At 37.2% G+C, this 14,255-nt stretch overlaps 1 protein-coding gene across 4 annotated transcripts in view; it reads right to left on the bottom strand.

Annotated features, from left to right (window-relative positions):
• The window catches only part of LOC107585594 (thymocyte selection-associated high mobility group box protein TOX-like), a 58,558-nt gene extending 44,808 nt beyond the window's left edge, over positions 1 to 13,750 (bottom strand). For all 4 annotated transcript variants that reach the window (XM_016272684.1, XM_016272691.1, XM_016272698.1 and 1 more), the window contains exon 1: positions 13,335 to 13,750. In XM_016272684.1, coding sequence (XP_016128170.1) covers positions 13,335 to 13,433 — 99 coding nt within the window. In that variant the 5' untranslated portion in view covers positions 13,434 to 13,750. The remainder of the gene's footprint in view (positions 1 to 13,334) is intronic.
• Positions 13,751 to 14,255: the final 505 nt, after the last annotated feature.

Here is a 14,255-nt window from a genome sequence, read left to right as displayed (position 1 = left end):
AATGTTGAAAACTCTTTACTGATTCATCTTTTTGTGGTAACCGTGATACTTTAGGATTGTTTGATGAATAGAAAGTTCAAAAGAGGTTGCTAAATAAACATTATTTAACTTAATTTTTAATTGTGACTCAAGTGTCCAAATCTTGTTTGTGGCCACTACATACAGTATATGCAGTATATTATTAGTACTACCTTAAAATGTGTCATATTTCTAATTTTTTATTGTTGAATTCAACACATCAACATTTGCACAGGCAAATGGCTGATGTGTTCCAGCGCTGGCAGCCGGTCCCTGAGCCCATGAGAGAAGAGCATGAGTAATTTATGTAGGGTAGTGTTTCTGAGACAAGGACCCTTGAGAAATCTAATCACTCTCAACAGACTCAAAGAATTTGTCCTGGTGCATCAGGAAAATGGACACAACCCCCACCCCCACTCCAGAACTCTCTGGCCGTCCTTGTTGCAGGGAGGTAAGCTACACTAAAACACGCTAATCGCAAAACCGATAGACCCCAAAAATGTCAACAGGTGCGACGCACTGAAAGGATTAACATTTTTCTGCCTGTATCTTTATACAGAGGGGGAAAAAAGAGACAACAAGAAGCAGGAGCCAGGATGATCTGGGTGGACGGCTGCCAGCAGCCAGCTGAAAGGGCTGCAATTTCAGCTATTGTGCGGGTAAAAAAAACTGTGCCAATTCCCATTACGTGAAATTGAATTTAACCTCCAACGCGATTAATTCAGATGTTGGGTCATTTTTTTCTTACCTCATGGCTGAATGCCACACACAGTGGCTTATTAAAATATGAATCTGCCTTCTTTTAAATTAGGAAGTGCCCTCGTCACACCTGATTGACATGGAGAAGGTAACTCTGTGCATTTGGGCACAATTAACCAGCTATTTTTATCAACTGCAAGAGCTAGTAAATGAAAATTTAATGAACTCTGCTGTTTACATTAATTTAAGTCTACCTTACAGTTGTAATCAATAGCAGAGCTCTTGCCATCTGGTGAAAACACGGAAAGCCACAAAGAGAGTCGTGTTCAGTCATTTTCCTGCTAATTTGCAAAACACCAAAGACAATTAAGTGGAATATCCGGGAAAATCAATCTGCTAATCCATCATTTAACCTGACACCATGTTGACAGAGGGGTGACGTGCGGCTCGTTGTGGGCACTGATAGCAAATCAAAAGGGCCATGTTCTTTACGACAGGCCCCTCCCCGAATCTCCCACAGAAACGTACGTATTTAGGGGGAAAAGGCGACACCTTTGAGCGGGCTACTCCGCTTGACAAAAGCTCCCAGCAGGAGCCGACCGAACTCACACATCAGGCTCTATATCTGAACACAGTACAATGGGCCACTGTGTTCTCATCCTCAGCTCAGCTTCAGCCAACAGCACAGCAGTGCTTCACATCGCCAGCGCTGCTCGGCCTATTACAGCGACACGACACCAGAGAACGGGAATGCTATCAGCACTGGACATACATAGGGGAAAAAATCCCAAGCATCCCCTCCACATTTGTTCCATTCAATCTGTGACTCAGGCTTTGAATTCACACCACTGCACTATTGTATTCTGTGTGTGTGTGTTTGTCAATAAAGCAATAAGTCACAAAAGAAATGCGTGTTACAGCGATTTTACTGGGACTGACCGGTAGAGATTGACCAATATATCCTAATGAAATAAAGCATCCTAATTATTGTTTCATTTCCGTTTTTAACACCACCACCTAATAAAAATAATAATAATAATAACAACAACAGATTGTTATTTAATATATTATTTGAATATTAATTCCTATTATTATTATAATCAATGTCAATAATAATAAAAGATTGCTATTTATAATATATTATTTTAATATAAATTATTATTATAATTGACATTAATAACAATAATGTATATTCATATATTAAATATTAATCAGTATTGTCATTATGAGTAGTAGCAATAGTACAAATACTAATAATAGATTGAAATGTAATATCTTTTGAATATAAATTATTGTTATCAATCAGTAATAATAATAATAATATATTGATATTTATAATATATTAATTGAATATAAATTATTATTGTAATTGACATCGATAACATTAATTTATATTCATATAATATATTAAATATTAATCAATATTGTAATTATTATTGTCATTCCTAGCACTATTATCAGTGGCTTGAGCAATTGAGTGATACATAATACATTAAATTAATTAAAGATGTAAATACCATTTTTGGGTGCTATTCTATAAAAAACCCCACCAAATTTACTGTTATTAAAATACATATAATCAATTAAGCTTGTTTGAATATTGGTATATTATATGTCACTAATTTTCTACAGTGTTGTTTTAATGAAACAGTGGCAACGTCAATATAATACAAGACATCAATGCTCAAGAATGAGATTTATTATTGCTAATCATAAACTATTTTTCTGCCAAGCAATATATTTCACTATACTAACTTGCCACATTAATATATATCCTAATCTGGCAGTCATTTACAGTTATTTTACAACAAGCTTTGAACATGAATTCAGAATTTAAAATCAGAAATACCCATTTAATACAGCATCTAACTATGAGTGAAAATGTTTCAAACGAGTGATTTCACAGCCCTGTTTTGTGCAGAGCTGAACCAGAGACATTTTTTGTAAGCTTCAGAGTGAATTCTCCTCTCTTGGGCTGTTGCTATGGCGCTATGAACTTCCTCCGCAGCTGCCGCCCTGGTGTGGTGGGTGATAAGCATCAGGGATGCTGGGACACAAGCTCTCTTATCTGGACGCATGACCACAATCACTTCCTGTTCATTACCTCTCCTGCTAGGAAAACACATAGGAATTAATGCGGCCTGACCAATGAGCCGCTGCTAAAAACATACACGGAAAAACAAGCTCGGACACTACCGGGCACAAACATCCCATTATGTGTCAATCATCAAAGCCGCTTGTCTGCTTTGATACATTAGCAGCTAAACGTATGGGTTAGCTAAAGCTAGTTGGACTGCAGCGTTTATGCCTACGACGCAATAACAGCCCCTCCATTAGAATGCAGGTCTCGTTCCCTGTCAGGGAATAAAGATTGCTTTATTGATACATGCTGTTGCCATGACAAGCATCCACCAGGTCCGTTCGGCGCAAGATTTCGGCATCCTGAACATTCGCACAAATCTGGCCTGGCTAATGAGTTTCAGTCTGATCAGCATCACATGGGTCTCCATGGCATCCTCAGATGTGCCTAGCGCCCGCATTGCTATTAGCCGCGCGACTGCAGCTCGTCACTGTTGTCGTTTTTTTTTTTACATAAAACTATTGATTAAGGACTAAACCTGAGAACAAAACCTTCCTTTATGTCTCATTCTTCTCTTATACTTGGATAATGGTGCCTTGGAAGTTATCTCTCTAACTATTTGCTAAGAGGACAAAAATATCTCTATCATATTACCGTATTGATTGCGGGAGAACCTGAGCTGCAAATTTACTTTGAAGTTTCCTTGATATTAATTAAATAGAGTGATGCTACACATGGACTTTATGAGGGTACAAAGACTAAAAATACCTTGATGATATGATATTCATACTTGCTGCATTACAATCACAACCATAATGAAGGCAAAAGTAATTTCAAGTCATTTTAAAGTACAATAGATACTTATTTTTTACTTAAAAGGACAATTCACCAAAAAAGGAAAATCCTGTCATTGTTTTCCCCTCCTCATGTTGTTTCAAACTGATATTTTTTCAGTCAAAAAAAAAAATCGACTTTCATAAAACTAGTCCATATGATATGTGTTATATAACTTTGATTCTGGTCTGTTTCTTACAGAAATTTAGTGTATGGGTTCAAAAGACATATATATCAAACAAGTCATAAAAATTACTTTTACGGTGCTTTTATGATGTTTTTTCCCTTTTTCAAACTTGACAGATGTGGTCCTGGAAAATTTCCACTGGAAAAAAAATAAACTGCGTACGTATTTGGAACAATATGAGAAAATAATTAAAAACATATTGTTTTTGGAAACCTATCTCTTTAATCTCATTTATATTTAATAATCAGTAAACTACAAACAACGCAATTTACAACTAAGTGTAAATGCTTTGATTGCTATTTTTTCTTGCATAATGTTCATTAAAACATCATATTAGTGTGATAATGTTTTAAAATAATATTTGGCTTAATCTCACTACAGCTGAGCTCCATGAGTTTCCACCCAGTGAAATGTGTCAAATGTGAGTGTGGTTGCCTGATCTCCGTTAACTGCACTAAAAGCATTAACTTCCTATCTGACAAATTTAAAGGGTGCTTCATTTGTCTTCCAAGAAGCAATTTTGTGTTTTAACCACCTGTAGGAAGCTTTGTGACTCTCTCTCTCTCTTCCACTCTCTCTCTCTCTCTCTCCCCTTAATGTGCCTCAGGACCTACGGCTGTGAGGTTCATTTGTTTGTGTAGTTTTCTTTGCCCATGTTTAATTACAATGGTGCAGCTGTTCCTCATTTACACTGGGGTCATATATTTGAATGTGTGTGTGTGCATATCTCTCTCACTCTCTCTTTATCTCTCTCTCTTCAGTGCCTTGTTTGCAGAGAGCAAAAACACAAAGTGTCCAACGCTATCAGACTCAGAGGTACTGAAACAGGGATGATTTTGCGGTTCGACTTTATAAGCCTCGACCGTTCGAATTGTAAGGTTGAAAAAAAAATCTTGTTATTAAAATGACAAAGGAACTATTTCCATCTTTTAAAACACACATAACATCTGTGTAATACTGATTTGCATTTACACGAACAGGGAAGGCATGAAACCGAATGCCCAGGGGCTTCGAACATTCATGAATTGTTTTATAGATCAGGTGAAATATTTGTGATGACAGACTCATTTGCACTCTTATCCAGAACAGGCTAGAAAACTTGCCCTTCCGGACAGATTTTAATATACTGCGCCTTTCGTCTTGTGCAGTGAGAATCATATTTGACTAAATCAGGACCGCAAGACGCTGTTTCAATTGGAAGCTATGCGGAAATGAATGTTTTAAATGACTTTAAAGCTCACATTTTAATGTTTAGTGTTTAAAATAATGGTAGTGGATGAAAGGCTGTTTTAAAGGCAGACTCTCATATCCCAACTAATCTAATGCTAAGCCCCAAACCGCAAAACTTTTCAAAGTGTTTCTATAAAACAAATGGGTTTGGAAACATTTTTGACTCCATTTTCTATCCTTTCAGCGGGAAACCACAAAGAAGGTATGACTAATACAAAACAAAATTGAGTATGACTTTCTGCTGGTTTCCTGTTGAAATTAGCTCCTTGTTTTCTCTGTCCACCGCCTTTCATTTCCATTTCACTTGTAGCTGTCCTGATAAGGTTTAGGTCTCTTTGAATTACCTTCTCTTTTGCTTATGAACGGCATACACACTTGTCGCGCTAAAATTAATTGCTCTCTTGTGCGCCGCAGTCAGAGTAACGCATATTTTCATGCCTAATTTTAGGCTCATGAGTTGAGTTGAGTTGGCTGAGTGTGTCCTCTAAAAGCCTGAATGTGTAAACACCCAAAATATGGAACATCGATCAGCCTCAACCCCTCAAATAATAACTTGGGTAAATGGCTTGCTTCAAAGCTTTTCACCAGACCATGAATAAGCACTGAGGGGAGTTTCTCTGAAAGTCAAGCGTGCAATTATAACTTTAAGTCTGTTATTTTGAGTCGATTTCGACCTCAAACACAGCTGCTCGCAGTAAGGACAAAAAAAAATAAAAAATAAAAGGGATGTTTGTTGAAAACATCTTTTTTTTCTTGCTCTTAAATTTTGCATGTAGAGAAAATGTTTAAAAGACTTTCAAGTACAGTATACACATAAAGCCATAAAGCCAACTTTTTAGGAAATGTCCTAAACAGGAATAGATTATCTATCTATCTATCTATCTATCTATCTATCTATCTATCTATCTATCTATCTATCTACCCACCTACCTGCCTACCTACCTACCTAGTCAATAATCAAAGTCAATAATCAAATCCTGTCTTGACAAATCTGGCTTGTCTAGTTAAAGATTACAGTTATTTGTTTTCTTTTATTTGAATTTTACTTCCTTACTTTCAAATGAAAATAGCTGCTGGCTATGTCAATTCATATTCAGTTCAAATCAGTGTTAATTTCGTTGACGAATAATTTTTGTCATAATTCTCATCAACGGCATTTTTTTCACTGATGACAACGAGACAATAACGAACTAAAACTCTTTTTGAATCACAAAAACTATGACTAATATTTATTGACATTTTCGTCAACGAATAAAAACGAGACGAAAATGTTAGGGAGGGACGATTTGGGAAGAGATTCATTCAGAACGAATCTGCTGCGTGGTTCGGAGGTTAGATGCGTACATATGCGGGACATAAGCTAATACACTTGCTGCACGTCTCATAAAATGTTAAAAAATGTCAATATGTGGGAGTAAGAGAAGAGCAGACATATGAATAAATCTGACGACGCAAGAGAGAACTAATTTCGGTCCGGTTTTCTGAGCGTAGACACCGAAGCATTCGCACACAGGAAGCGTGTCTCACAGCGCGCGAGTACTCTTTCGCGTAGCATGAATGGATAATTACACACAAAATTATGTAGAATTGTCCGTTTTGATGAGTATTCACGTAAACACAGTTGATTATGTCTTAAGTGAACGTAAACAGTAGGGAGAACGTGTATCAGTACATTGCATCCATTGCAGCTGTGCATTCGGTTTTAAAGGGACAACAGCCTAATTTACTTGTTATTGTCCGAGTCATTGATGTTAATCAAGCAACAACAGAAAGACAGAAAATCATGCACTGCTCTTGACTGAAAAACTTTAATAGCCCTAAAGATTCATCTAAATTTATTTATAGAAATAAATATGCTTGAAAGAATGAAGAATACGGTAAACAAGTTGCTATAAAGAATGCATAATTAGCCTATATAACCATTGGTATTTCATTAAAAAGAAGACCATGTTCTTGTTCTTTATGAGAAGTGGTTTCAATTAATTTTAACATAAAGGCATGTTGTGTGTCACCACAGTTAAATCGGTGTCTATCATGATAAAACCTTAATATCAAACCTATATAATGAGTTTAGACATTTTAGAGAAATGCTTAATAAATGCACTGTAACTAAACCCATTCGATTTTAGTCAACTAAATTTACTGTAGATTTAGTCGACTAAAATCTTATGATATTTAGTTGACTAAAACTAGACTAAAACTAAAAACAATTCAGATTACTAAAATTTGACTAAAACTAAATGGCATTTTAGTCAAAAGACCATTGACTAAAACTAAATCAAAATTTGCTGTCAAAATTAACACTGGTTAAAATTCAAGAATTTTACTTAATTTAAAAGCCATTCTCAATTCAATGAAGAATGTTTTCAATTAAAAAAATTCTGTTAAAGCACTGTTAAATTTCTTTTCACAGTTTATTCTAATTTACAAAACTATATATTTCACATTATAGTGAGCAAATGAAAGACTCCATATTTGTTATGAATTTGTTTCAAAATGTTCCTATTAGATACATTGCCATTCAAAATATTTGAGGTTGGTAAGATATTTTTGTGGTTTTGAATGGAGTCTTTAATGCTCCCCAAGGCTGCATTTATTTGATAAAAAATACAGTGAAAATAAGACAATTTAATTATTTTCCATTTTAATATATGTATTTGTTTTCCTGTGATGGCAAAGCTGAATTTTCAGCAGCCATTACTCCAGTCATCAGTGTCACATGATCCTCCAGAAATCATTCTAATATGCTGATTTGCTGCTCAAGAAACATTTCTTATTATCATCAATGTTAAACAGTTATGTTGCTTAATATTTTTGTGGAAAACATGACATTATCTCCAGGATTCTATTGAACAAAATATATCTTCCAAAAAAATCATACTGATTCCAAATATATGAACCGTTGTGTTCATCAATGCTTTTTAATAACGTAAACCAAGTCATCAGAATGCTCACATCACGCTAAACCGACATCACGATTAGTGCAGTATTGATGTTTTGCACACCACTCTACTTTTTGTGCTTATAGGTTTTGATTACAGCTAATGATAAGCTTCAGAGCGTGGAGTCCATTTTGATGATTATGTTCCAGAGGAGAAAGGTGTGGGGCCCACCTGTTCTATTGCCGCTGAAAAATGATCTCACACTTGTCACAGGACAGCGATCTCGCTACTCGCAACGTGTCCTTCCTGATGGCAGGAGAACAGAGGACCAGGCATCAAAAGGCCTTGCATTTTCCACAGTGACAAAGACAAAAATGGAACATACCAAGCAAGCAAAATTCCCTCTTTTTATGCCCACACACAAAGTGACGCATTAGCACTTCAGCACAGGTCTCTTCTCACTGACTATGACAAGCTCTTTTAGCTTCTTTACAGCATACTCCACTTATGTAGATCTTTCTTTGTCATTTTCGCATTTAAATGCATCACTGATTGATTTCCCAAACCACCTAGGCAGATTGCAGATACCACATTATTTTCCTCGAATCTGTTTTGCAGGTTTGGCCCTCTGGGTCTGTGGAACGAGCAGTGACAACAATAATCATTCTTCCAGCATAATTAACAACACTTCTGTGGGCTTGGAGATCATGACCGGCAATCATTCTGGACTAGAGGTGTGCTGATTACTCTTTTTCTTTCCAGATACAGAGTAACGATCCAGTGCCAGTGCTCTTTTATTCACTGTACACCTCACTGTGATGAACTGACGAGGGCTACACAAGCCTGTAACTACATTAAATAAGAAAAAAAAGTGTAAGAAAAAGCCTGCAACATAAACAAACAAACCATAGGTTTTCAAACTTTTTAATGCCAAAGACCCCAGGTTTTGTTTTGGAACCCCATAGGCAGCTATATATTTGATGTAGTTTGAAATGCGATATTAAAAATAAAAAAGGCATTTATATTGTCATTGTACTAAAAGCAAAAGGAATTCTTAAAGTATAACACAGAAAATAAAAATTGAAATGTGTTTAACACAAATTTACAAATGCTTCGTATAGCACTCTTACAATAAATATTGGTCCTTTCATTTTTTCCAGATACAGAGTAACGATCCAGTGCCAGTGCTCTTTTATTCACTGTACACCTCACTGTGATGAACTGACGAGGGCTACACAAGCCTGTAACTACATTAAATAAGAAAAAAAAAGTGTAAGAAAAAGCCTGCAACATAAACAAACAAACCATAGGTTTTCAAACTTTTTAATGCCAAAGACCCCAGGTTTTGTTTTAGAACCCCATAGGCAGCTATACATTTGATGTAGTTTGAAATGCGATATTAAAAATAAAAAAGGCATTTATATTGTCATTGTACTAAAAGCAAAAGGAATTCTTAAAGTATAACACAGAAAATAAAAATTTAAATGTGTTTAACACAAATTTACAAATGCTTCGTATAGCACTCTTACAATAAATATTGGTCCTTTCATTTTGTTTATCTGTTTTTCTCTGACAAATAAATAAATAAAGATAAATTACAGACTTTCAGTGGGGGAATACAGAGTTTGATGTGTTTAAAGCTACTTTTCATGCTAAGTTCATTTTATGACAGTTTACCAAACATATCTAATAGTTCTGTCTCTAATGGTTAAAAATCTGTACATTTTAAAGTAGCTGTGGTTGCCAGGTAACAGTAGAAACTGTGTATTTAATTAACTCATATAACGTTCATACCAACCTAGTTTAGTTTTTAAAATAACAAGCTTAAGTAAATACTAATATATAGAAAAAGTGCACACTGACATTAACACAAATACCATCCTGGTAACATGATTTGTGGATTATATACTTCAGTTTGAGCCAAGAACAATAAACATTTCAGATTTTTGTACACCAAACCACTTACCATTATGATATCACGTGAACGATACAACATCAAATACAAACAGACAGCTGCATGCATTGATTTCCTCTCACATTTAGGAGTGTGGTTTGATCAGTGCTCTAAAGGCTGAGGCTGGAGGGGGGCACGGATGAAATGCCCACTCAGTCTCACCCTGTCATCACATCACTCTTTCTGAGAAGCAGTGACCTGGTAAACAGAGATTACCAGTGCAAGCTCAGACAAAATCAGCTTCTACTTTCAGTGCTCAGATGATAAGTCCATTAGCTCCTTTGTTTAAAATGCACATGCGTGTAATGATCATTGCAGCTGGAGTTGTAGAGAAGGACTTTGGGGGGGGCTAGTCAGTTTTAGAGTGGGGTTTGAGTACTGCTCTTGACTAACAAACACAAAAGACAGTGTATTATGTCAGGGTCGACATCCTGGACCACCAAAGATCTCAGTAATTTCTACTTAATTGAAAATGCCTGTGGCTAGACACACACACAGCAGACTTTATATTACAGAGCATGGCCCATGACAGCAATACATATTTGAGATATCTAATTTCTCATCCGTTTTTAATGTAATCTCCTTAAGAGCAGGAATGTATTAACATTTTTACAAAGATATCAAAACCACAGACAGAAGATTCAGGAGACTCTTGCCCATAATTGTAATCAAAAGAACCTGAATTTAATTTTGCAGGTTTTCCACTGACAAATGTTTACTGGTATCTGTCTTGAGACAGAATGGCATATGCACTAAAGGCATATGTTCGCTGGGTATTAAAAATGTATGTCAATAAAAATGCATAGGCCTGTTCTGCTCACCAACTCTATTATTTGCTGTTGCTTTAAATGCACAGGCAATTCAATTCTCTTGTATCAGCTAAATTATTTCATACACTGAAAAAAAATAGTGTAGAATTTTCTTTGAAAAAAGAAATGACAACTAACAATGAAACTTTAAAGTAGTAAAACTGAAATAGTATTTTTTTTTTTGTAGAACGTATTTCATTCACAACTGTTTTCTACACTGTAAACATTATTCAAACCTTGTAGGTACAATACCCAATTAATTAGATCAGACTTCTTCTATCCTAAGACTTGGCAGCACACAAGATTGTAGACTGTAAACAAGCAAAACCTGTAAAATTTGGGAACATACAAGCTCTCACCACTCCTTAAAACCACATCAACAACGGACTTACAAGACAATGAGTCATGCGTAGTGTTAACAGCTTGCTTGTATTATCTCATTGGCTGTAATAACTTTGAGCCTGCAAACTCCATTAAAGCAGCGACTTGAGCACCAGCTGAAAGTCATTAGGCATGAAATAAATCATTGACTTTGATATAGGTCGGCTTCAGTGGAGTAGTTTTGTTGGCCATTAATGGTCAGGGGCAGCATCTTTGCCGGTTTTCATAATCCCAAACAGACTGTAATCCAATCCTACCCATGATGCCACACTCTCTCTCTCTCTAGAGTACCCCTCAAGACCACTCTTGACTTCCTTAACAGCAGAGCTCGCGTATTAAAGCACACATCTGAGGTGTAGATTCGGATTCAAAGAGTCCTCTACGGGGTCTTCAAATTCAAATTTAATTGCTTTTGCATTTATTTGCTTGCCAAACACTTTCTTAGCAAACCGGCCAAGTGTCTTGTGACAAAAATGCCAGAGGAGGTAGAACGATAAGCACAGGGCGATAAGAACCAAACTGTATGGCGCAGGAAGTGTAGAGCATTAGTGTGTTCAAAGTTGCTCCGTTTTTTTTCTCCTCGCAGCAATAACTTCAGACTCGAAACATGTACCTTTCACGGCACAAAAATCATCGTGCTAGACAAACACAGACTTTCCTGCATTTACACTTTTTGCTGAACTGCAGAAAATCCACAACAAAGTGGACTGCAACTGAACGCTTTTAAACCAGCACATGTCTCCGAGGCTCGGAACTAAAATCCATAGTGTATGAATAAAGATACAGTGCTTGTTTTTATATCTATCTGTCCACATCAAACAGAAAGAGTGCGGGCCGCAGTCTTCTGGGATCTGAGGAGAGCAGGTAGGGAGGAAGGTAATCAGATGGGGGGCTTCGTGCACAGACTGAATCAGTCCCACTGGCAGCGTGACCCCCGTTTAGCCACATACCATCAATTTCTGTCTATTTGTTCTGTAGATACCACACACCACTGTCACAATCTCACTTGTTTGCTCTGCTGTGTACCCCCACCACCCCACCCCCCATCTCTCTCATTCTCACTCCTCCAACTCCAACCCCCCCCCCTCCCCCTTTCTGAATTGCTAAAATGAAAAAACTCGAGTGGAGTTGACTTGCCTCTGCAGTAAAATTACACTATATAGATTATATCTGAAAGTCCTTCCCCTCCTTCCCTCCCTCTTCCTTTCCTCCCTACCCCCGCCAACCTCTTGTCTCTCCTCTCTGGTTTTATAAACTCAGCAAAGATATTAACAATTTACTGCTGTACATCAAAATTACATCTATCAAATGAATCACTGAAACAATGCAATGAAATTGTGCTTTCAAGGATTTTTCTTTAGTCTGTCACTAAAAATGTGATTCATCCATAAAACATTTCACTGTGTATGTGACTGCACTTAGACATGGATATGAGACCTATGGCAGTGAATCAAGAAGCATTGAAAGGAATAATACAACCCCAACCCCCACAATATCACCCCACAGTAACCCTACCCCCTCCTCATTCACACACACACACACACACACACACACACACTCCCGCTCTCTTCCCCATCTCTCTTTATCCTGCGCACATGCACTGCACACACACAGTAACAGCACCATCATTAGGAGAAATAGAGGAATACAAACCCCACAACATCTCTGTTGTTCCTCAGGGACTTGGAGGATAAATTAATGCCGTAGGTATAAAGTATAAAACATAAATATGATGTTAACCGCATTATAAACATACACACTACATACACTATTTGTTGTTTGCGCGTGTTGTGCAAAGGACAGTTTGTTGATGTCCATGAGTTTGGGGCTGTGATGAAGAGCAGGTGTATTTAAGTAAGAGCGCGCTACTTTTTGTTACCAACTTAAATAGTGCGTTTTATTATCATTTGCATATTATTTACAATCCGCGCGCGGTTTCTATGACAACCCGAAACAGCGTTTTTAAGTTCGCGACGTAAAAGGCACGTGAAAACGCTTATGTGTGCGTTTGAGGTAAACATATAAACATTTATAGTGAGGTGAAAAATAAACATAATAAGCAAAGTCACCCGGTTTGAATACATTTGTGGTATCGCGCTCCATCGCTCCGACCTTCTCCGAATCTCTGTGACAGTGAAGTGTAAACTTTGGACAAGTCCTCAACAGTCTTCATTCAAGTTCAGCCAACCGAAACTCAAACAAAACACGTTCATGAAGATCCACATCATAAAAGATCATGCATCATAAAATGAAGCTTTACCTTATTGCAATACAGAGAGTCCGAATAGTGTGACTGTCCCAGTCGGGAAGGATCTGTTGCTGATGGTGGTGGAGGTTGTGGGTAAAATCTCACGTCCATTTCAGTAAAAACATCAACCGGTCCCTATTGCCTTTCCACTAGAAATCGTGTTCCTCGCTTACTCAGAAATCGCAACGCAAATAAGAGAAGAATGTGCAAAGTGAAGACTGAAATAGCCTCACATCCGTTCCGCGGTTTTCGCAAAAACTTTTATATGAACCTCTACCTCAGTTGTCTTACAATAGAGAGATACCGCGGAAACAAGCGCTCAGGTTTGGAGAGAACAAGAGCATCTGGTGAGTCTGTGTTGACTGCTGTGAGTAGAGATGTGTATCTTCTTGGTGCAGCTGTGGCTCAGTGTAACTGCTCTATGGAGAGAAGCGAGCGCTTTGCCAATGTTCACACACAAAAGACTCGCAAGGCACGCGGCGCTACCGCTGAGCGGCCACAGGGGGCGCTGCGATGTGCGCTCCTGCTTCAGGATTTGCATCACTTTGCGTATGATACTGTCTAACATATGGTGACGGAAGATTCCGTTTAGCTGTGCCAGTATCGCTCTTCAATGCGAACATATTTCTGACATGAGTGTCTTTAGAATGTATTAAAATGAAATGATAAACGAGAGTCTACAGCAGTGGTTTAAACTGGGTTCATTAGGTGGCCTCAGCAAACTTCCAAATGAAATTGGGCCCCAAGATTAACTCAATTATTTAAAACAACATTTAATCTTTTAATATTGTTTAACTACACATAAAGTTTACAAGTTAAACTCTGAAACCTGAGGAAGTAAAGCATACTGAGCAGCATGCTGTTCTTAAAAGTTATGGAATCATCAAATTTATCACAGGTAATTGTTTTAATGTATCAACAGCATGAGGAGGG

The sequence above is a fragment of the Sinocyclocheilus grahami genome, unplaced genomic scaffold, assembly GCF_001515645.1.
Source record: "Sinocyclocheilus grahami isolate Dianchi unplaced genomic scaffold, SAMN03320097.WGS_v1.1 scaffold5.1, whole genome shotgun sequence".
Lineage (NCBI taxonomy): Eukaryota > Metazoa > Chordata > Actinopteri > Cypriniformes > Cyprinidae > Sinocyclocheilus > Sinocyclocheilus grahami.
This window is presented reverse-complemented; position numbering and strand designations above follow the sequence as displayed.